Below are 25,195 nucleotides of genomic sequence, written 5' to 3'. Positions count from 1 at the left end.
CCAGAATACATGGAACTATATCAGTTTTGAGTAAATATAAATTAGAAATCTAGCATTTTATTCATACTAAGTCAAATTAATGGATCAAATAATCCCAAGGAGGAACGCACTCAGGCACATAGTAATCAAAATGATGAAAATTAAAGACAAAACATTAAAAGCAACAAGGGAAAGCGACCAGTAACATACAGGGGAACTCCCATAAGGTTACCAACTGATTTCTCAACAGAAACTCAACAAGCCAGAAGGGAATGGCATGATATATTTAAAGTGATGAAAGGGAAGAACCTATAACCAAGCATATTCTACCCAGTAAGACTATTGTTTAGATTTGATGGAGAAACCCAAAGCTTTCCAGACAAGCAAAAGTTCAAAGAATTTAGCACCACCAAACCATCTTTACGATAAATACTAAAGGAAATTGTACATCTCTAAAACTACCATTTAATAAAAAAACTTGTAATCACTTTTTAAAATCCAGGTGCATAACAGAATTGTCTTGGAAGTCTTTGAAAAATGCAGATGCTCAGATATTGCTGTTCTCCAAAGCTCCAGGTGTGTTTCTAATGAGCAGCTGTGTTTAAAAACAATTGGACTGTATGATGATCTTTTACTTTTATTAATTTGTTTCACTTTTTCTATTTCATATTTATTGCTCCCTTTTCATTTAGTTTATGTTTTCCAATTTCTCAGTCTTTTTTTGTTTTTTTTCTTAAGCCTTTATGAAGTGTAGCAGAAAATCTTTTGCATACCTATACATATAGTATTGTGTATGCCGTGTGCTTAGTCGCTCAGTTGTGTCCGACTCTTTGCAACCCCATGGACTGTAGCTCTCCAGGCTCCTCTGTCCATGGGGATTCTCCAGGCAAGTATACTGAAGTGAGTTGCTATGCCCTCCTCCAGGGGATCTTCCCAATCCAGTGATCAAACTCAGGTCTCCCAAAGTGCAGGCAGATTCTTTACTGTCTGAGCCATCAGGGAAGCCCTAGTATGTGTAATATATAATATATATATTTTAGAAAATATGTGAATTTTTGCCCAGCTAAGAAATGTTAATTTTTTTTACTTGAAATATACATATAATCCATAAATATTGACTAAAATTTGAAAACCCTGCTCACTTAATGAGAGTATTGGAACAATATTTTATATGTGCTAAATGTCATAGTATTGTGCCTTTTATATAATGTTTCCTTTTTTCCCCAAGAGCTAATGAGAATATGACTTTTCTAATGTTAAAAAAAAAGCTATTTAAATTGTACTTGTACAGTTAACTCCAAATTAGATCTTCTTTCTAATAAGAGCATTACACATTTATTCATATCCTGATAACTGATTTGATAACAGACCTTCTCTTTATCTTACTTTGAATATTCTTCTGCTTTCTATATATATTGCTACATTACAAAATACTTTTTTTGTGTTTCAATGAGTTTGGTAGCATTCCAGGTAATGTTAGAGGTTGAAAGCCATTATTTAAAGAGGAGTCAATGCAGCGTTGTACTAGAATCTGATTGTTGGGCGTTATCATATGGATACATGTATAACTTTCATTTTAAAAAGTAATATTTTAGGTTTTTGGTAGAGATTAAGAAGAAGAATACGATTAGTTATGGTGACATTTTATTCCAGGTTATGCAGGGTGTCAAGACTGTATCATGAAAGTAATGTGGGAACACTGATTATTCTCACACTCATATCTTTACTAAAGAAAGGGAAATGGTATTGTTTATTTGTCTATATTTCTCTATATTTTACTTTAAATCAAAGTTGTTTTACAAAATCAGTTTCAAGATGTTTATTTCACGTGGAATCAAAATGCTAATGAAAAGCACGCTTTTGACAAAGTTGTCTGGAACAGGTATAGTGTTCCCATTATACTTAAAGAATATTTTCAGTTTTCCTAAAACTCTTCTGTTCTTCTCTGTGCCATCTCAAATCATCCTGAGTACTGTGTTTATGTCCTCAGTTTCTGAGGCTTATCCTAATCTTGCATCAGATATCTTTTTCAGGATGTAATCTTTTCTCTTAAGTTTTGGTATTTAAATTACTGAAACACCCCCAAATACTCACTTTCACCATTAATATGTATGAAAGAGAGAGAGATCATACGCTGTCTCACTTGATGTTAAAAGAAATTTCCTGAAATGACATTTCAAGAAATATTTATTACCATAACTCACTGAGGCAGAGTAAAAGGCTCTTTCTCATACATTTTTTATTACTTGGAAAACAATCCAGTAATAACAAGGAAAAATTACTGAAAAAGCAAATTTGATGACAAAGAATAGTTTATAAAAGCATCTTACTTTATCAGTAGTCACTAAGTAGTGTCTGACTCTTGCAACCCCAATTGGAATGTGGCCCACCAGCCTCCTCTGTCCTTGGGATTCTCCAGGCAAGAATACTGGAGTGGGTTGCCATTTCCTTCTCCAGGGAGTCTTCCTGACCCAGGACACAGACCCAGATCTCCTGCATTGCAGGCAGATTCTTTACCAATTGATCTACAAGGGAAGCCCTACTTTATCAGTAGCTGCTGCTGCTGCTGAGTCACTTCAGTCGTGTCTGACTCTGTGCGACCCCGTAGACGGCAGCCCACCAGGATGCCCTGTCCCTGGGATTCTCCAGGCAAGAACACTGGAGTGGGTTGCCATTTCCTTCTCCAATGCATGAAAGTGAAAAGTGAAAGTGAAGTCACTCAGTCATGTCCGACCCTCAGCGACCCCATGGACTGCAGCCCACCAGGCCCCTCCATCTATGGGATTTTCCAGGCAAGAGTACTGGAGTGGGGTGCCATTGCCTTCTCCGACTTTATCAGTAGAGACTAGCATAATTCATACATGTTTAGTTATATGAAAATTTTAGGTCAAAAATATTATTGCTGTACATGTGAATAATTTTCATAGAGATAGCTAAACAACTTGAAACAAAGTAGTAATAAAAAGTAAACTAATTCTAATTAATAATTAATAAGAAAGTAGCTAGTATCACATGACAGCTCAGACACAATCATAACGTAACAGTGTTCTTTTTGATGCTGTCTTCATATGCGTATATCAGTAGTTTTGTATTTTGTATCCTTGACAAGTGGAGGCCAGATTTCTAAGGGAATCCCTTATTAGTGAACACAGTGTGCTAATAAGTTCTAATATGTTCTCAGTTCTCTTTACCAATACCAGGTGTAATGTCTTCAGTAACTCACTAATTTTTAAGTGGAGAGCTTTCAGTTATTTGTAAAACTGCATATTTTGCAGCAGTTTTAGAGTAGGGCTACCACAGGTATCATTGGAGAAGGAAATGGCAACCCACTCCAGTGTTCTTGCCTGGAGAATCCCAGGGACAGGGGAGCCTGTTGGGCTGCCGTCTATGGGGTCGCACAGAGTTGGACACGACTGAAGTGACTTAGCAGCAGTAGCAGTACCACAAGTATCATCCAGCAGCATTGGCTTCACCAGGGCACTTGTTTGTAAGACAAACTCTCAGGTCTTTCCTCTGCTGATGTTGGATCAGCATCTCCACACAGGATTCCCAAGTACATTAGAACACTAGAGACGACTTTGATATGTATAAGAATCACTCTGGCCACTGCCCCCTGGAAATTCTGATGCAATAGGAATGAAGTAGGGCTTAAAAGTTTGCATTTTTCACAAGCTTCTAGATAGTAGTGAAACTGCCAATCTGTGTATTCTATGTTGAATAGTAATGCCTTAGATCAAATATCGGTCCATTTTTCCCTAAAACCATTCAGATAAGTAAATATATTTATGCTTTTTAGGCCTGGTGGTCTCTTTTGCAGCCGTTCACCCAGGCCATTGTAGTGCTCAAGATATATTGAAATAAATGGGTATGTCTCTGTTCCAATAAGTTTTCTTTATAAAATGTAAAAACAGAGGGAGACCAGTTTGGGCCAGCAAGCTGTATTTCCTCATCCGTTATGTAAATGACCCTCAAGTCTCCCAGTAGCCTACTAACAGGTTCTTTCAGCAGAAGTTAACATGACCTGACTGTAGTGGTTTACACACGTAAAAGTTAATTTCTTCTTTGTAAGAAGCCCAGGTGTAAGCCGATGTGGTTGGAGTTTGAGCTCTTCAGGAATATTAGGGTCAATCAAGGTCTCCTGGTTAGTTCGTGCTTTAAAAATGCTAACCGTTAAGACTCTATTTGCCTACATCTCAGTGGACAGGCCTAACTTCAAGTGAGCCTGGGAAATGTCTTTAGTGTGGGCACATTCTTGCCCCAAAAATCTTGGTTTAGTTTTGTTTTAAGGAAGAATATAGATAGGATATTGTGTTGTTGATAAACCAGTAGTCCTTGTCACACTACAAACTATATTTTGAGAATAACTGATTTGTTTAGTCAACTGTAATTGATTTGTAACTGATTGTTAAAATGCAGCTATGGGCACAGAATTGGAAAAGGTCAGTTTTCATTGCTGTCCCAAAGAACGGCAATGCCAAAGAACGTTCACACTACTGCACAGTTGCACTCATTTCACATGCTAGCAAGGTAATACTCAAAATCCTTCAAGCTAGGCTTCAATAGTATGTGAACTAAGAAATACCAGATGTACAAACTGGATTTAGAAAAGACAGAGGAACAAGAGATTAATTTGCCAACAGCCACTGGATCATAGAAAAAGCAAGAGAATTCCAGAAAAACATCTACTACTTCATTGACTATTCTAAAGCCTTTGACTGTGGATCACAACAAACTGTGGAAAATTCGTGAAGAGATTGGAATACCAGAGTACCTTACCTGCCTCCTGACAAATCTGTGTGCAGGTCAAGAAGCACTATTTAGAACCAGACATGGAACAATGGACTTGTTCCAAATTGGGAAAGGAGGCTGTATATTGTCAACCTGCTTATTTAATTTATGCAGAGTACATCATGTAAAATCCCAGGCTGGATGAAGCGCAAGCTGGAATTCAGATTGCTGAGAGAAATATCATGTAGATGACACCACCCTTATGGCAGAAAGCGAATTAAAAGGAAGAACTAAGAGCTTGAGGAACGTGAAAGAGGAAAGTGGAAAAAGCTGGCTTAAAACTCGACATTCGGAAAACTAAGATCATGGCATCCAGTCCCATCATTTCATGGCAGATAGATAGGGAAATGGTAGAAACAGTGACAGACTTTATTTTCTTGGGCTCCAGAATCATTGTGGATGGTGACTGCAGCCAGGAAATTTAAAAGATCCTTGTTCTGTGGAAGAAAAGCTGTGACAAACCTAGAGACCATATTATAAAGCAAGAGACATTACTTTGCCGACTAAGGTCCATATAGTCAAAGCTATGATTTTTCCAGTAGTCATGTATGGATATGAGAGTTGGACCATAAAGAAGGCTGAGTGCCATAGAATTGATGCTTTCGAAATGTGGTATTGGAGAAGACTCTTCAGAGTCCCTTGAACTACAAGGAGATCAAACAGTCATTCCTAAAGGAAATCAACCCTGAATATTCGTTGAAAGGACTGATGCTGAAGCTGAAGCTCCAATACTTTGGCCACCTGATGTGAAGTGCTGCCTCATTAGAAAACACCCTGTTGCTGGGAAAGACTGAAGACAGGAGGAGAAGGGGATGACAGAAGTTGGATGGCATCACTGACTCAATGGACATGAGTTTGAGCAAACTCTGAGAGATGGCGAAGGACAGGGAAGCCTGGTGTGCTGCAGTCCATGGGTTTACAAAGAGTTGAGCATGAGTGAGCAACTGAACAACCAGAAGAAGTGAAAATTATTAGACTAATAATATGATTACAAGCTTTTGGAATGATAATATCTTTCATTCATTTGGTACATATGAATATTTTTGAAATAGATATACTTTTATATCTAGTATTAGGCTATGGTGAGTTACTCTTAAAAAATATACTTGAAATTAAATATGTTGCTGAGTGTTGCACCCATCAAAGTGGCCACTTTGTACTGTTTGCTGCTACTGCTAAGTCACTTCAGCCGTGTCTGACTCTGTGCGACCCCATAGACAGCAGCCCACCAGGCTCTGCCATCCCCAGGATTCTCCAGGCAAGAACACTGGAGTGGGTTGCCATTTCCTTCTCCAATGCATGAAAGTGAAAAGTGAAAGTGAAGTTGCTCAGTCGTGTCTGACTCTTTGTGACCCCATGGACTACAGCCTACCAGACTCCTGCATCTGTGGGGTTCTCCAGGCAAGAGTACTGGAGTGGGTTGCCATTGTCTTCTCCTTGTACTATTTAGGGGGAGTGTAAATTTACATAGCCACTATGGAGAACAGTATGGAGATTCCTAACCTAGGAATAAAGCTACCGTATTATCTAGCAATCTCACTACTGGGCATATGCCCTGAGAAAACCATAATTGGAAAAGACACCCTGTACCCCAGTGTTTATTGCAGCACTATTTACAATAGCTAGGACATTGAAGCAACCTACATGTCTGTAGACCGATGAATGAATAAAGAAGCTGTGGTACATATATGCAATAGAATATTACTCAGCCATAAAAAGGAACACATTTGAGTCAATTCTAATGAGGTGTATGAACCTAGAGACTTATTATACAGAGTGAAGTAAATCAGAAAAATATCATATTAATGTATATGTATGGAGTCTAGAAAGATGATACTGATGAACCTATCTGCAGGGCAGCAGTGAAGACACAGACACAGAGAACAGACCTGTGGACCCAGGGGGCAAGGAGTGGGTGGGAAGAAGAGAGAGTAGCATAGAAACATACACGTTACTGTAATATGTATACTACGTAGCCAGTGGGGTTTGCTGTATGACTCAGAAAATCGGACAGATGCCATGTGACAATCTAGAGAGGTGGAATGGGGGGAGAGAGGGGAAGGAGGTTCAAGAGGGAGGGGAGATATATATATATATATATACACACAACTATGGCTGATTCGTGTTGATGTATGGCAGAGACCTATACAATATTGTAAAGCAATCATTCTCCAATTAAAAATAAATTTTAAAAAATTAAAAAATAGCCACTCTGGGAAGGAGGAATTACACAAAGTACAGTGCAAAAGTGGTGTGAGTGATGGAGTCTAACTTAGGTTTAAACTCCAGTCTGGTGACTTTGGACAATCCTGTTAATATCTGGAACCAGAGGTTTTTTCATTCAATGGATATTTATAATACTTAATTTACATCATTAAAAGGGTTAGTCATAATGAATGTAATGTGTCTATTTAAAAGCCTAGCCTTCAATAAATTATAACTTTATAATTAGGTTGGTGCAAAAGTAATTGCGGTTTTACATTGTTAACGTTTGCCATTTGATATTGGAATAATTCTTAAATAAATGTGGTTATTTTATACATCCTTTTAATGTGGATTTCTCACTTCATGTGTTTTTGCTAATGACTTATTGCTTTGGATTTTATATCTATTTTAGACTATAGATATCATGTTAGACACAAAGCAAATTCAAGTGATTGTTTTATTCAAGTTCAAAATGAGTCATAAAGCAGAGGAAACAGCTCACAACATCAACAATGCATGTGGCTCAGGAATTGCTATCAAATGTGCAATGTAGTGGTCATGAAGTTTTGCAAAGGAGATGAGCAAAGTTCTGCCTTGAAGATGAGCATAGTGGCTAGCCATTGGAAGTTAACAATGACCAGTTGAGAGCTCTCATCAAAGCTGATCCTCTTACAGCTGCATGAGAAGTTGCCCAAGAACTCAGCGTCAACCATTCTACAGCCATTTGGCATTTGACACAAATTGGAAAGGTGTAAAAGTTCGATAAGTAGGCTGACCACAAATCAAATAAAGCATTGTTTGGAAGTGTCATCTTATTCTGCACAACAACAACGAACCATTTCTCAATCGAATTGTGACATGCGCTGAAAAGTGGACTTTAAACAACAGCCAGCAACAACCAGCCCAGTGGTTGGACCAAGAAGTTCCAAAGCACTTTCCAAAGCCAAAGGGTGCACCGAAAAATGGTCATGGTCACCGTTTGGTAGTCTGCTGCCCATCTGATCCACTACAGTTTTCTGAATCCTGGTGAAACCATTGCAAAATGCTCAGCAAACTGATGAGATACACCAGAAACTGGAATGCCTGCAACCAGCATTGGTCAACAGCATGGACCTAGTTCTCCTGAAAACGCCCGACTGCACATCTCAGAACCCAACACTTCAAAATTTGAACAAATTGGGCTATGAAGTTTTGCCTCATCCACCATATTCATCTGACCTTTCTCCAACTGACTACCACTTGTTCAAGCATCTTGACAACTCTTTGCAAGGGAAATGCTTCTGCAATCAGCAGCATGCAGAAAATGCTTTCAAGAGTTCATCAAATCCCAAAGCACAGATCTTTATACTCCAGGAATAAACCAACTTAGTTCAGTTCTCTTTGCTAAAAACATGTTGATTGTAACAGTTGTATTTTGATAAATAAAGATGTGTTTGAGCCTAGGTATAATGATTTAAAATTAAGGGTCCAAAACTGCCGTTACTTTTGTACCAACCTAATAATTGAAGATTGATCTAACGGTAATGTCATTACTTAAGTCATTTTTGGACTTCCGGTATGGCCTTCAGAACATGTATTAAATGAACATTAATAATATTAATTGAATTTAGACAGGATTAATGCCGTTATTAACAAGTGGTCTGATTTTTATTTTCCATAGTGACTGAAATAAATGTATGTTTGTAAATACTGGCATAGTCATGTGTATTTGCAAATTTTATTTATTGTTAGGTTATTAATGAGAGAAACAGAGCAGAAAAAATTCAGCTTCAAACAGATGTTATTTGCTTAAATTTTTTGAGCATTTTTCAACATGTGCCAGGTTTCCAGATTTTATGAGAAAGAAAAAAATGAGACAATGACTGGTCCTGCTTATGTAATTTTTCTTAATTTAGAGGATTATGCTATGAACTTTATACATGTTTTTACAACTCAAGTGAATTCATTCATTGTTCTTTCTGCTGCCACTTCAAGATTATTTCTCTAAAATTTGTTTTAATTTTACATTTACTTTTGTCATTGTGTAGATAAGATGGTTGTGGTATGATTGACTTCATTATGTATGTTTCTGCGACCCTTTTTTCACTGTCATTCTTAACATATACCCAGTTTGAAGTGAGAAATGATAGACACGTGTTATAATTAAGGTTTCTACAATCTCACTTAACTTTGGTTAAAATGACTTTTTAACAATTTGACAGAATTTTGCACGATATTTTTTCTGATGCAAATAATAATTTGAGTTTAAAGTGATAACTGCTTCATAGAATCAAAGATTACACATTTTCTTTGCAAATTTAGGTAAGAAATTGAAAAGAGTAGTAATCAGTTTAAAATTAAATTAGCTCAAACTGCTTTTGTATTCAGTTGTATGTGTAACCTTGTTTGCCTGTGTTTTTCACAATTCTTTTGCTTTTTTGTTTTTGAACTGTTATTGCAGCTGGATATTGCGTGATTACATATATTCTTGGAGTAGGAGACAGGCACCTGGATAACCTTTTGCTGACAAAAACAGGTAATAATGGCTAGTAGAAGATATACATTTTATATGCCAATGATTTTTGCTGTGGAATCTACTTCGTAATAAAATAAGTTGCCTAAGTGAATATAAACTGTAGTCTTAGAAATCCCTCTATATGGTACTTTTAAGAACATACAAAGGAAATGCCTATACTTTTTAAGAATTGCTATAGTAAAAATCCTGTAGATGATCATATAGCCTTTACTTCTTGAAATGCCTCCTCTAGTAGAAAGCCCTTATTGTCTGCAAGTAGTCCAGTTTATTACTGTATAGCTCTAGTTTTAGAGTGTTTAAATATTCTTTCTCTTATCAGACAACACCAATAAGTCGCAGTATCAGTCAACACTGAAATCACATTAACCTCCACCTTTAATTCTTTACCTTTTCCTCTTGGAGGTATTTGGAATAACTGTTCTCACCCTCCTTCTTCCTATTAACTCCTTGGCCCAGTGCTTTAAACACCTTTTCTGTGCAAACAAATTCCAAACTTACTCTATTTCAATCAATTTCACTAGCTATTTACTTGAAATCCTAAATATACAGCTATTTGTAAAAGTTATTTTCTTCTTCCACTACCTGCCTAATAAACTGTTCCTTGCTTGATTTTCCCATCCTAATAAATAGGAACATCATTTACTCAGTTGTTTAAGCCTCAGAGTTGGGAGTTATTTTTAATTCCACTATTGGCTTTGTTTCATATATTGAACATATTATCAGATTGTATCTACTGCTCACTAAAATGGATAATGAAGTTAACCCCTCTCTTCATTTCCACTGCTTCGACCCCATTTGAAACCACCAGTATCTTTTGCCCAAACTGTTTGATTAAAATATGAACTCTTTAATGCAGGCATTGTGGCTTGCCCAACCGGTTTGAATGTCTGAATGTGGAATCACTCCTGTGTTGAGCCAGTGCTCTTGTTTTGTTCTTCCTGGGAAGCTCTTCTGTCAGATCTTTGCGAGACTTTGGTTCCTAAGCTTAAGTTTGAATGGCATCTTTTTTAGAATAGCCTTTTCTAACTCTTGAGTCTGAAATAATGTATACCTGCCACCCCACCCCTCTCCATTTCTACTTACTCTGTTTTGTTTTCTTTGCAACACTTACCACCAGCTTAAGTTATCTTTTTTTCAAATACAATTCAACAAGTATTTATTAAGCACCTACGATATTTTAGGTGTTGTTCTAGGTGCTAGAGATACCAAACAAAAGAGACAGAAATCCTAGCTCTCATGGAGCTTATTGACTTCTTAACATCATCCATCCTCTCCCATTCAGGATGTAAGTTCCCTGAGAACAAGGACCCAGTCCATTCACTGTGCCTCCAGAGCCTTGAACAACATTCAGCTCAAATGTTTGATAAATTATTGTTGAATTAATGAATAAATATTTCTTCTCTTCTATAGAGCTTTTTCTTCCCTATGCCATATGATCCAAGTTTTTTCAGCCCTCCACAGAAAGTAGATTTTAAAGTACCCTTAAAATAGTCTCTCAGGTAATGATATTATCTATTAGTATTTCTCCAAATTTTCATGCCAAGAATTTAACATCCAGTGTAGCCTCACTAATTGCTAATATAATAACTGTGTTATTCATGTAATCTGCAATTTCATATATTCAACTTTAAATCTTTAGTGTGAAAAATTATCTGGTAAAATTTGCATGTGGAACTGTGTCTGTATCAAGGCCATACAATCCCTTTAATAATCAAAGCCTGAAAGAATGTAACCAAATTGAATTGGAAGTTGGAGGTTCTTGCCAAATTTATTCATTTAGTAAAGTATATTTTTTATAAAATGTTATGCTGTGTTTGGGAAAAAAAAAATAATTTGGAAAATGTTTACTTGTGTTGTTTTTTAGCTCTCTTTTTCAGTTGAATCTTTTAACCACAGAATCAAACTACAAAAATAATTACATTTGTTTTTATATTGTATTCATTTTATAACCACAGTGGAATTCTTTAATGTATAGAGTAGCAATATATCTGTAATATTTAGGTATTGTTCTAGGTGCTGACGATTCACAGATCTTACCTGTCTCTTTTAGAAATTGATAAATAAGAGACCTTTTTCTGTTGAACTTTGAGAGCTGTTCTGTCTTGTGTGTGTCTATGTGCATTGATGGGGATACTTTAAGAGTTAAGATTTGGAAAGAAAGGTCTATCTAATATACTTTTTTGGCCCAGGTCATAGATACTTGCGGAGAAGGATATCGCAACCCACTCTAGTATTCTTGCCTAGAGAATCCTGTGGACAGAGGATCCTAGTGGGCTGCCATCTATGGGGTTGCAGAGAGTCAGACACGACTGAAGCGACTTACCATTCATGCATGCATTGGAGAAGGAAATGGCAACCCACTCCAGTATTCATGCCTGGAGAATCCCAGGAACAGAGGAGCCTGGTGGGCTACAGTCCATGGGGTCGCACAGTGTGGGACACGACTGAAGCGACTTAGCAGCAGCAGCAGCAGCAGCAGCAGCATAGATACTCATGGAAGCTGAATTGTAAAATTTCAGGGACAGATTTTAAACTTCTTGTCACCAGTTTTCCACTAGAGGGTGCTCTAAATTTTGTTTTTGAAGAATAAAAGCTTACCTTAAAATGTCCTGGGTAGGAAGCATGTCTGTTTCTTTCAAAACAGCATTTCTCCAAGTTATTTCTTCTTAATCTCTCTAATTATTTCATCCCTTTATATTATACAACAGCATTTTAAACCTTCCTCACTGGGATAAATATTTTCAGTTCTGGGGTTTAGATTGAATGAAATTGGATTATGTGAGGAAAAACAAGTTATATCAAGACAAATGGAAGTATAATACATTCCTCAACTTCCTGAAGTTTATAATGATTTATTTTAAAATATTTGTGCCTCTAGTTGTTTTTTACTAACAGTCCATATTTCAGAGTAGTTTCAAGTTATGTTAATTACGTATGTTATAATTTGACTAGAGCTTCCCTGGTGGCTCAAACAGTAAAGAATCTGCCTGAAATGCGGGAGACCTGGGTTCGATCCCTGGGTTGGGAAGATCCCCTGGAGAAGGAAATGACAACCCACTCCAGTATTCTTGCCTGGAGAATCCCATGGACAGAGAAGCCTGGTGGGCTACAGTCCATGGGGTCACAAAGAGTTGGACATGACTGAGCAACTAACACACACACACACACAAAATTTAAGCTATATCATATATATAATGAAAGTTTCTCTGTCATGTTTGACTTATTATGTGCGACTCCATGGACTGTAGGGGTTAATATGTCATTATAGGAGTTAATATGTCAGGCTCTGAAGTCAAATTCTTTGAATTTAAATGGTCCCTCCACCATTGGATGACTGAGCATGTTATCTATCTGTGTCTCAGTCTCTTCTTCTCAATGTATAATAATAGAATCTCTCTCCTGGTGTGAGAGTTGAACGATTTAATATGGTAGAATTTTGTATGGTACCGAGTACCTAGTAAACATTCCTTTTGGGCTATTATGGTTTTGTTTATTTCACCACCAGAAAATAAGAATGCCTTCCTTTTTTGACTTATATAGCTGTTATCATAATTGATAACAGCTGGAATCATGATTTTAGAGAGAAGCAAGCAATGTATTTCTAGTTGTTTTTCCTACTCCAGAATCCAAATGCCTTCAAGTTACTGCTCTCTGAATTCTCTTTTGAGAGTCTCATTAATTTAATAATATAGGAAGCTTTTTAGAGGAAAAAGTTTGATGATTTAATGCTATCGTCTCAGTGTTTTAAGGTGAAAGTGAATGTGAAAGTCGCTCAGTCATGTCCAACTCTTTGTGACCCCAATTTTCCAGCTGAGAATACTGGAGTGGGTAGCCTTTCCCTTCTCCAGGGGATCTTCCCAACCCAGGGGAAGATTTATTTTATTTTAAAAATAAATATGATTATTTGTTTTTTTTTTTTCAGGACATATTTTCAGGATATCATGAATTGGTGATATTCAAAATCTTTTTTAAGTAGAATGAACTTAGTTACTATTCAAATGGTAGTGCTTTCTCAGCTGTTTGCACTTGTTATTTAGTTTGGAGGATTAAGCATACTATAAAATCTAAAACTACAGACTTGTTTTCTTAATGTGCTTGTTTATTCTCTGCAACATGAGAGAAGGGAATGTAAATAAAGTTTTGTACATAGTAGGCACCCAGTAAATGCTTTGGAAAGAAATAAATGAACTAGGTTTTTTCATATCATTTTTTATCTTTCTGCAGGTTACAGAAAAATCTATATCCTATCAAAACTTATTTTTACTATAGACTGTGGACATACTATTATTTATCAGTTTGATTTGTATTTCTCAGTTGATATATACAGAAGAGAGCCAAGCACATAAGACCTTCCCTTTTATCCATAAATACTTTTTTAGTCTTTATTGATCATTACTTTAGATGTTTAAATAGTGAGAACTTGTCCTCATGAGAATAGTTTTCTTTTTAACATTATTTAAAATCTGCTCTTTTGAAAGTTTCTTAAATATTCAGTGTCAGGAAGTAAGTCTTTTTGTTTACTGAAACCTGTCATAAGGAAAATGTTAATAGTTTTCTTATAGCTGCCTTTAAAAAAAAAAAAAAAAGGTTCTTTGAGAAGAGCATTGTTTCTTCTCATAGAGGTAATCAAAAGTAATAGAGGGCTATACTCATTGTGCCTAAGGAGACAGAGATTACTTCATGGAAAGAGTAATTTAGATGGGGTCATTAAGAATGTGTTGGATTTGTATGGGATGCAAATGGAGAAAAATATGCAGTACAATAAAATACCCCGAAGCTGAAATAAGCCAGTCCTTTGCAGGTAATATATAGTCTGGTTGGAGAAATTTGAAGTCAGATTGTGGAGGAAAGTCAGTCTACTTCCTTTTGGATCACCTATTATATGACAAAGCTTAATTCATGTCACTGAAACTGAAGTAAAACTATAGATTAGGGTAGTAAATATTTTAATATAAGTTTTATCAGATTATATATTCCTTAATGCTGCATAGACACTATTTTGCTTCAAAATGAATAACTTGAAGAGAGATTACATTTTGGTGTATTTCAAAGAATTTGAAGTTTCATAAATGAAAATATTAAAAAATTATTTTCATAGTAATCCCTATAACCAAAAAAATGTGTCAATTTTTAAGCTAGTGAAGTTGAACAACACAAGGAAACTGTAACCATTGGTCTGAATCATCATTTAGATGATTCATCTTGCCACTGTCCCCTCCACAATGACCTAACTGAAGCCGAGAGTTGTACTCCTCGGCATAAAGTAGATCAGAAATCCTCAAGCTTCTGAGTGTATCAGAATCATCAGGAGAGCCAGTTAAAATACACACTGCTGGTCCCCAGGCTTAGATATGATAGGGCCTGAGAATTTGTTTTAGTAGCAAAGAAAACTAAGTAATTACCTGAAATGATTATTAAGATTCTTCTTCCTTTTTAAAATCCTTTTTTATCAAGTTTTTAAAACTTTTTATTGTGTATTGGAGTATAGCCAATTCACACTGTTGTGATAGTTTCAGGTGGACAGCAAAGGGACTCAGCCGTATACATACATACATATATATGTATGTATGTATCCATTCTCCCCCAATCTCCCCTCTCATCCAGGCTGCCACATAACATTGAGCACAGTCCCTTGTGCTGTACAGTTAAGTTCTTGTTGGTTATCCATTTTAAATACAGGAGTTTGTTCCTGCCCATCCCAAATTCCCCAACTATCCCTTCCCCCAGTTTTCCCCCATACCCATAAGTTCATTCTCTAAGTCTGTGAGTCTGTTTCTATAAAGGGTATCATACGATATTTCTCTTGCTCTGTCTGACCTACTTCACTCAGCATGATAATCTCTAGGTCCATCCATGATGCTGCAAATAGCATTATTTCATTTTTAATGGCTGAGTATTATTCCTTTATATATCTGTACATCTTCTTTATCCATTCCTCTGTTGATAAACATTTAGGTTGCTTCCTTGTCTTGGCTATTGTAAACAGTCCTGCAGTGAGCATTGGGGTGCATGTGTCCTTTCAGATCATGTTTTTCTCCAGATATGTGTGCAGGAATGGGATTTATGGGTCACATGTAGCTCTATTTTTTGTTGTTTTTTTTTTTTTTTTTAAGAAAACTTCACACTGTTCTCTATAGTGGCTGTACCAGTTTACATTCCTACCAACAGTGTAGAGGGGTTCCCTTCTCTCTACACCCTCTCCAGCATTTATTGTCTGGATTTTGATGATGGCCCTTTTGACTGGTGTGAGGCAATATCTCATTATAGTTTTTATTTTTATTTCTCTATTAAACAGCAGTGTTGAATAAATTTTCGTATGCCTCTTGGCATCTATATGTCTTCTTTGGAGAAATGTCTATTTAGGTCTTTGGCCCATTTTTTGATTGGGTTGTTTTTAAGATGTTAAAGCCCCATGAGCTGTTTGTAAATTTTGGAGACTAATCAATTGTTGATTCCATTATTTGCAGCAATTTTCTCCCATTCTGTGGGTTATCTTTTTGTCTTCTCTGATTTCTTTTGCTGTACAAAAGCTTTTCAGCTTAATTAGATTTCTATTACTGTGATTTATGTCAAAGAGTGTTTTGCCTATGTTTTCTTCTATGAGCTTTATACTGTCTGGTCTTCAATTTAGGTTTTTAATCCATTTTGAGTTCATTTTGTGTATGTTGTTAAAGAATGTTCTAATTTCATTTTTTTTTTTTTTACACATAGCTGTCCAGTTTTTCCAATTTATTGAAGAGACTGTCTTTTCTCCATTGTATATTCTTCCTCCTTTGTCAAAGATAAGTTGCCTACAGATGTGTGGGTTTATTTCTGGGCTTTCTATCCTGTTCATTGATCTACATTTCTGTTTTTGTGCCAGATTCATACTTTTTTGATGACTGTAGCTTTGCAGTATAGTCTGAAACCAGGAAGCCTGATTCCTCCAACTTCATTTTTCTTTCTTAAAGTTGCTTTGGCTCTTCAGAGTCTTTTGTGTCTCCATACAAATTTAAATTTTTTTTCTAGTTTTATGAAAAATGCCACTGTAGATTGCCTTGTGTAATATAGTCATTTTGACAATATTGATTCTTCTATCCAAGAACATGCTATACCTTTCCATCTGTTTGTGTCATCTTCAGTTTCTTTCATCATTATCTTACAGTTTTCAGAGTACAGGTGTTTTGTCACATTGGGTAGGGTTATTCCTAGGTATTTTTTACTTTTTGAGGCAATACTAAATGTGATTGTTTCTTTAATTTCTTTCTAATCTTTCGTTGTTAGTATATAGAAATGCAGCATATTTCTGTGCTCTAATTTTGATCCTGCAACTTCACTAAATTCATCGGTGAGGTCTAGTAGCTTTTGGTAGCATCTTTCGGATTTTCTGTGTATAATATCACGGCATCTGCAAACAGTGACTGTTTTTCTTTTCCAATTTAGATTCCTTTTATTTCTTGTTCTTCTCTGATTGCTGTGGCTAGGATATCCAAAATTATGTTGAATAAAAGTGGTGAAATAGATATCCCTGTCTTGGTCCTGATCTTAGAGGAAATGTTTTTAGCTTTTTGCTGTTGAGTATGATGTTAGCTGTAGATTTGTTTTATATGGCCTTTATTATGTTGAGGTATGTACACTCCGTGCTCAGTTTCTGGAGAACTTTTATCATAAATAGTTGCTGAGTTTTGTCAAAACCTTCTCCTGCATCTTTTGAAATGATCATGTGTTTTTTTCCTTCAATTTTTTGATGTGGTTTATCACACTGCTTTGAGGATAGTGAAAAATCCTTGACTCCTTGGGTTAAATCCCACTGTTCATGGTGTATGATTCTTTTAATGTATTGTTGGATTCAGATTCCTAGTATTTTGTTGAGGATTTATGCACCTGTGTTCATCAGTGATTTTGCCCTGTGATTTTCCTTTTTTTGTGATATCTTTGGTTTTTGTGTCAAGGTGATGTGGACTCACAGAATGAGTTTGATAGTTTTCTTTCCTCTGCAATTTTTTGGAACAGTTTCGGGAGGATTATTGTTAGCTCTTCTTGGAATTTGCCTGTGAAGTCATCAGGTCTTGGACTTTTGTTTTTTGGGAGTTTTTAAATCACAGTTTCAATTTCAGTGCAGTGATTGGTCTCTTCATATTTTCTGTTTCTTCCTGGTTCAGTCTTGGGAGAATGTACCTTTCTAAAAATTTGTCCATTTTTCCCAGGTTGTCCACTTGGCATACATGTTGTTGCATACTTGTTGCTCTTACAGTTTCTTGTAAGAGTCTCTTATGATCCTTTGGCTAAAGGTTTATCAATTTTGTTTATCTTTTCAAAGAACCAGATTTTAGTTTCACTGATCTTTGAATTTTTTTATTTTTGGTCTCTGTTTCATTTACTTCTACTCTGATCTTTATGATTTCTTTCCTTCTGCTAACTTTGATTCTGTTTATTATTCTTTCTCTGGTTGCTTTAGGTGTAAGGTTAGGTTGCTTATTTGAGATATTTCCTATTTCCTGAGGGATGATTGTATCATTGTAAACATCCCCCTTAGAATTGCTTTTGTTGTATTCTATAGGTTTTTAATTGATGTGCTTTTCATTTTCATTTGTTTCTAGGTATTTGATTTCCTCTTTGATTTCTTCACTATTTTTCTTGTAGTTTATTTCTAATCTCATAGCATTGTGATTGGAAAAGGTGTTAAGATTTCAGTTTTCTTAATTTTACCAAGGCTTACCTTGTTGCCCAGACCGTGGTCAATCCTGGACAATGTTCCATGTGCACTTGAGAAGAATGTATGTTATGCTGTTGGATGGAATCCTCTTTAAATATCAATTAAGTAGGTCTGGTCTAATGTTTCATTTAAGGCTCTAACCTTACTGATTTTCTGTTTGGATGATCTGTCCATTGATGAAGTGGGGTGTTACAAAGAACATGAGAGATTGAAGGAGAAAGAATAAGTAGAGGTATAAAAAACAATAAGTACAGTTTTGAGATTGGTTCCAGTTAATTATTAAATATTCAAAAGGAAAATTAAGAATAACTCTACACTATATACTATTAATTTCAGCAGTATATATTCTCTTTAATCCAAAAAATTGTCTTCACCTACAATTATAAAAATATTTCCATGTCTCTAATGCAAATAGACCTCCCTGGTGGCTCAGATGGTAAAGAATCTGCCTGCAGTGCAGTAGACCCAGGTTCGATCCCTATGTCAGGAAGATCCCCTGGAGAAGGAAATGGCAATCCACTCCAGCATTCTTGCCTGGAGATTTCCATGGACAGAGAAGCCTGGCGGGCCTCAATCCATGTGGTCGCAAAGAATTAGAAATGCAAATAACAGGAAAATTTAATTAACACCTCTTATTAGCAAGAAGAGATAAGAAAGCCTTCTTCAGCGATCAATGCAAAAAAATAGAGGAAAACAACAGAATGGGAAAGACTAGGGATCTCTTCAAGAAAATGAGAGATACCAAAGGAACATTTCATGCAAAGATGGGCTCGATAAAGGACAGAAATGGTATGAACCTAACAGAAGCAGAAGATATTAAGAAGAGATGGCAAGAATACGCAGAAGAACTGTACAAAAAAGATCTTCACGACCCAGATAATCACGATGGTGTGATCACTGACCTAGAGCCAGACATCCTGGAATGTGAAGTCAAGTGGGCCTTAGAAAGCATCGCTACGAACAAAGCTAGTGGAGGTGATGGAATCCAGTTGAGCTATTCCAAATCCTGAAAGATGATGCTGTGAAAGTGCTGCACTCAATATGTCATCAAATTTGGAAAACTCAGCAGTGGCCACAGGACTGGAAAAGGTCAGTTTTCATTCCAGTCCCAAAGAAAGGCAATGCCAAAGAATGCTCAAACTACCGCACAATTGCACTCATCTCACACACTAGTAAAGTAATGCTCAAAATTCTCCAAGCCAGGCTTCAGCCATATGTGAACTGTGAACTTCCTGATGTTCAAGCTGGTTTTAGAAAAGGCAGAGGATCAAATTGCCAACATCCACTAGATCATGGAAAAAGCAAGAGAGTTCTAGAAAAGCATCTATTTCTGCTTTATTGACTATGCCAAAGCCTTTGACTGTGTGGATCACAATAAACTGTGGAAAATTCTTCAAGAGATGGGAATACCAGACCACCTAATCTGCCTCTTGAGAAATTTGTATGCAGGTCAGGAAGCAACAGTTAGAACTGACATGGAACAACAGACTGGTTCCAAATAGGAAAAGGAATTCGTCAAGGCTGTATATTGTCACGCTGCTTATTTAACTTATATGCAGAGTACGTGATGAGAAACGCTGGACTGGAAGAAGCACAAGCTGGAATCAAGATTGCCGGGAGAAATATCAATAACCTCAGATATGCAGATGATACCACCCTTATGGCAGAAAGTGAAGAGGAACTCAAAAGCCTCTTGATGAAAGTGAAAGTGGAGAGTGAAAAAGTTGGCTTAAAGCTCAACATTCAGAAAACGAAGATCATGGCATCCAGTCCCATCACTTCATGGGAAATAGATGGGGAAACAGTGGAATCAGTGTCAGACTTTATTTTTCTGGGCCCCAAAATCACTGCAGATGGTGACTGCGGCCATGAAATTAAAAGATGCTTATTCCTTGGAAGGAAAGTTATGACCAACCTAGGTAGCATATTCAAAAGCAGAGACATTACTTTGCCAACAAAGGTCCGTCTAGTCAAGGCTATGGTTTTTCCTGTGGTCATGTATGGATGTGAAAGTTGGACTGTGAAGAAGGCTGAGCACCAAAGAATTGATGCTTTTGAACTGTGGTGTTGGAGAAGACTCTTGAGAGTCCCTTGGACTGCAAGGAGATCCAACCAGTCCCCATTCTGAAGGAGATCAGCCCTGGGATTTCTTTGGAAGGAATGATGCTAAAGCTGAAACTCAAGTACTTTGGCCACCTCGTGTGAAGAGTTGACTCATTGGAAAAGACTCTTGATGCTGGGAAGGATTGGGGGCAGGAGTAGAAGGGGACGACAGAGGATGAGATGGCTGGATGGCATCACTGACTCGATGGATGTAAGTCTCAGTGAACTCCGGGAGTTGGTGATGGACAGGGAGGCCTGGCGTGTTGCGATTCACGGGGTCGCAAAGAGTCGGACACGACTGAGCGACTGATCTGATCTGTTTCTCTTTATACTTCCAGTCAGGAACAAAATAAGGTAGTTACAGTGAACATTAAGTTTGTTTTATATATACTTTGTCCCTTGACTATTTAACATCATAGATTTGAATAAGACACACTCCCTGAATTTTTTAAATATTTTCTTAAATTTCATGAAGTACATTTTAAAATCTCCTGAAATTTTAATTTACAGATATTAACTTTAAAAAGCCATTCTTTTTTGTATGAAGATGAATTTTCTTAAAATATTGATAGCCTCTTTTCAAAATACATTCCTCTTTGAACTTGCAATGTATAGTAATAGCTTCATAGTTAGATATTGCATCTCTTATGCCTTATAATTATTAATCTTCTTTGAGAATTTTCTTACAAGAAGGATAGAAATATACTCTTCATTTGCAGGCAGTGATGCAAGCTGACATTGGAATTCCAGTAATGCCTGTTACGAAATGAAGAAAAGTGGGACTAAGTTTCCTATTAAAAGCATTGAGCCCATTAAATAAACTCCATGTGATGGTTGATACCATTTGATACATGATTTATTAAGGGAAGCAGTTTTGAATCAGAGGTTCTTAAGATAGACTCTCTACTCAAGTGGTGAGTTTCAGTCAGAATTATATCGATAACAAGACATTATTTAAATGATTAAATAAAACTAAGAAAGGATTATCTGTACCTATGATATTATAAGCTTCTCATTTGTTTACCTTGTGAAGGGTAGAATGGGATTTGTCTAACAAACTATATAATAAGTGGTAATTCCAGGATAAGAATAAAGCAGAAAATGAAGATCTTAGCTTAGTTGAACAGAGGATACATGTTTAGTTGAAAGCAGTGAAACCTTTAACAGAAATTTTGATCATAAACTTTTCACCAAATCATGGGAAAACCAATGATACTGTACTCCCTTGAACATTAAGAGATTAGGAGATGTTGTATTCCCAGTGAGTATCAACTTTTCAAATTATTTATTTCCAAACCAATTTCTCATCTTTTTGGAATCATAGACTTCCCTTGGGAAATTGTTGGTCTATGAACTTCTGAAAGTATTAAGTTCACTGTGTTTAGAAACCCCCTGAAGCCCATTTTGAAATTCTGAAAAGGTGTTTTTCAATCATAAGTAATACATAAAACTATTTTTAAAAAATGAAACCCCCTGTGTTGACATGTTACAGTTTAAAATCTTAAATATGTACAACATAAAGTCTGATATTAACTTATTATGCATCTACTCATATTAATACATAACTATAAAATAAAAACAGATGTATAGGTTAAATAATGTTACAAACTGCTGCTGCTGCTACTGAGTCGCTTCAGTCGTGTCCGACTCTGTCCGTCTATGTGTGACCCCATAGACGGCAGCCCACCAGGCTCCCCCGTCCCTGGGATTCTCCAGGCAAGAACGCTGGAGTGGGTTGCCGTTTCCTTCTCCAATGCATGAAAGTGAAAAGTGAAAGTAAAGTCGCTCAGTCGTGTCCGACTCTTAGCATCCCCATGGACTACAGGCTACCAGGCTCCTCCATCCATGGGATTTTCCAGGCAAAAGTACTGGAGTGGGGTGCCATTGCCTTCTCTGAATGTTACAAACTAGCAAAATGTAATCCAGCAGTATTAATGTGACAGACAGGAATACTGAAACTAAATTATCACTTGCTATTATGAAGATACTGATAATATAGTATGAGTTCCAGTTTAGAATGCTGTTAATGTCCTATCCCATGCACATATTCTTATAGTACTTTACTTGAACTACTTCATGTTGTTGTTGTTCAGTCGCCCAGTCATGTCTAACTCTTTGCAACCCCATGGACTGCAGCATGCCAGGCCTCCCTGTCCCTCACCGTCTCCTGGAGTTTGCCCAAGTTCATGTTCAAATTGCATTGGTGATGCCATCCAGCCATCTCATTCTCTGATGCCCTCTTCTTCTTCTGCCCACAGTCTTTCCCAGTGTCAGGGACTTTTCCAGTGAGTAACCATTCTCATCAGATGGCCAAAATACTGGGGCTTCAGCATCAGTCTTTTCCAGTAAATATTCAGGGTTGATATCCCTTAAGATTGACTAGTTTGATCTCCTTGCTGTTCAAGGGACTTTCAGGAGTCTTCTCCGACACCACAGAATGAACGCATCAATTGTTTGGTGTTCTGCCTTGTTTATGGTCCAGCTCTTACCATTGTACATGACCAGTGGCAAGACTGTAGCCTTGAGTATATGGACCTTTGTCAGCAGAGTAATGTCTTTGCTTTTCAACATATTGTCTAGGTTTGTCATCGCTTTCCTGCCAAGAAGCAATCGTCTTCTAATTTCATGGCTGCAGTCACCATCTGCAGTGATTTTGGAGCCCAAGAAAAGGAAGTCTGTCACTACTTCCACCTTTTTCCCTTCTATTTGCTATGAAGTAATGGGACTGGATGCCATGATCTTAGTTTTTTTAATTTTTAATCTTAAGAGGCTGTTTTGCTCTGCTTCTCACCCTCATCAAGAGGCTCTTTAGTTCTTTGCTTTCTGCCATTAGAGTGATATCATCTGCATATCTGAGTATCTGAGGTTGTTGATGTTTCTCCCGACTATCTTGATCCCAGCTTGTAACTCATCCAGCCCGGCATTTCTCATGATGTGCTCAGCATATAGTTTAAATAAACAGAGTGACAGCAGACAGCCCTGTCCTACTCCTTTCTTGATCTTAAAACAATCAGGTGTTCCATACAGGGTTCTAACTGTTCCTTCTTGACCCGCATACAAGTTTCTCAGGAGACAGTAAGATGGTCTGGTATTCCCATCTCTCTTAGAGCTTCCCACAGTTTGTCATGATCCACACAGTAAAAGGCTTTAGCTTAGTTGATTAAACAGAGATAGATGTTTTTCTGAAATTCCCTTGCCTTCTCTATAATCCAGCAAATGTTGGCAATTTGATCTCTAGTTCCTCTTCCTTTTCTAAACCTAGCTTGGACATCTGGAAGTTCTTGGTTTGCCTAATGCTAAAGCCTAGCATGCAAGATTTTAAGCATGACCTTACTAGCATGGGAGATGAGTGCAGTTGTCCCATGGCAAGTGCATTCTTCTAGGGAACTGAGATGAGAATTGACCTTTTCCTGTTGTCTTTTCCAGATTTGCTGACATAATGAATGCAGAACCTTGATGGCATCATCCTTAAGGATTTAGATAGTTCTGCTGGAATTTCATTGCATTCACTAGCTTTATAAACAGCAGTACTTCTTAAGGCCCACTTAACTTCACATTCCAGAATGTCTGGCTCTGGGTGACTAACCACACCATTGTAGTAATCCAGTTCTTTAAGATATTTTTTATACAGTTCTTTTGTGTATTCTTTCCATCTCTTCTTGATCTCTTCAGCGTCTGTTAGGTCTCTGCCATTTTTATCATTTATTGTTCCCATCTTTGGGTGGAATGCTCCCTCGATGTTCCCAGTTTTCCTGAAGAGATCTCTAGTCTTTGACCTTTCAGTTTTTTTCTTCTGTTATTAAGCACTGTTCATTAAAGAAGGCCGCCTTGTCTCTGCATAGCTAGATTGAAATAGCTGCATTTGACTGGATATACCTTTCCCTCTCTCCCTTGCTTTTCCCTTCTCTTCATTCTTCTGCTGTTTGTAAAGCCTCCTCAGATAACGACTGTACCTTCTTGCTTTTCTTCTTCTTTGGAATGGTTTTGTTTGCCACCTCCTGTATAGTATTACGGACCTCTGTCCATAGTTTTTCAGGCACACTAGTCCCTTATATCTATCTGTTACCTCTACTGCAAATTCATATGGGATTTGATTTGAGTCATACCTGGCTGGCCTAGTGTTTTTCCCAGTTTTCTTTAGCTTGAGCCTGAATTTTGCTATGAGAAGCTGATGATCTGAGCCACAGTCATCTCCAGGTCTTGTTTTTGCTGACTGTATACAGCTTCATCATTTTCAGCTACAAAGAACGTAATCAATTTGATTTCAGTATTGACCATGTGGTGATGTCCATGTGTAAAGTCATCTCTTGTGTTGTTGAAAAAGGGTATTTGCTATGACTAGTGCATTGTCTTGCCAGAATTCAGTTATCCTTTGCTCTGCTTCATTTTGTGCTCCAAGGTCAAACTTGCCTGTTACTCCAGGTATCTCTTGACTTCCTGCTTTTGCGTTCAAATCCTCAATGATGAATAGAACATCTTTTTTTAGGTGTTAGTTCTAGCAGGTCTTCAGAGTCTTCATAGAACTGATCAGCTTCAGCTGCTTCGGCATCAGTGGTAGAGGCATAGACATGGATTACTGTGATGTCGAATAGCTTGCCTCGGAAACAAACAGAGATCATTCTGTCATTTTTGAGGCTGTACCCAAGTGCTGCATTTCAGACTTTTTCGTTGACTAAGAGGGCTACTCTGTTTCTTCTATGGGATTCTTGCCCACAGTAGTAGATATGGTCATCTGAATTAAACTCTCCCATTCCCGTCCATTTTAGTTTGCTGATTCCTACAATGTTAGTGTTTATTCTTCCCATCTCCTGCTTGACCATGTCCAGTTTCCCTTGATTCATGGACTATTTCTGATTCCTATACAATACTCTTCTTGGCAGCATTAGGTTTTACTTTCATCACCAGACACA

General features: G+C 37.1%; 1 protein-coding gene across 1 annotated transcript in view; it reads left to right on the top strand.

Moving 5' to 3' along the window:
• The window catches only part of PIK3C3 (phosphatidylinositol 3-kinase catalytic subunit type 3), a 161,715-nt gene that overhangs the window by 114,717 nt on the left and 21,803 nt on the right, over positions 1 to 25,195 (top strand). The window contains exon 21 of the mRNA XM_061399575.1: positions 9,413 to 9,487. Coding sequence (XP_061255559.1) covers positions 9,413 to 9,487 — 75 coding nt within the window. The remainder of the gene's footprint in view (positions 1 to 9,412; positions 9,488 to 25,195) is intronic.

Source organism: Bos javanicus, chromosome 24 (assembly GCF_032452875.1).
Source record: "Bos javanicus breed banteng chromosome 24, ARS-OSU_banteng_1.0, whole genome shotgun sequence".
Classification (NCBI taxonomy): domain Eukaryota; kingdom Metazoa; phylum Chordata; class Mammalia; order Artiodactyla; family Bovidae; genus Bos; species Bos javanicus.
Note: the sequence above shows the minus strand (reverse complement) of the source record. Positions and strands in the feature narration are given on the sequence as shown.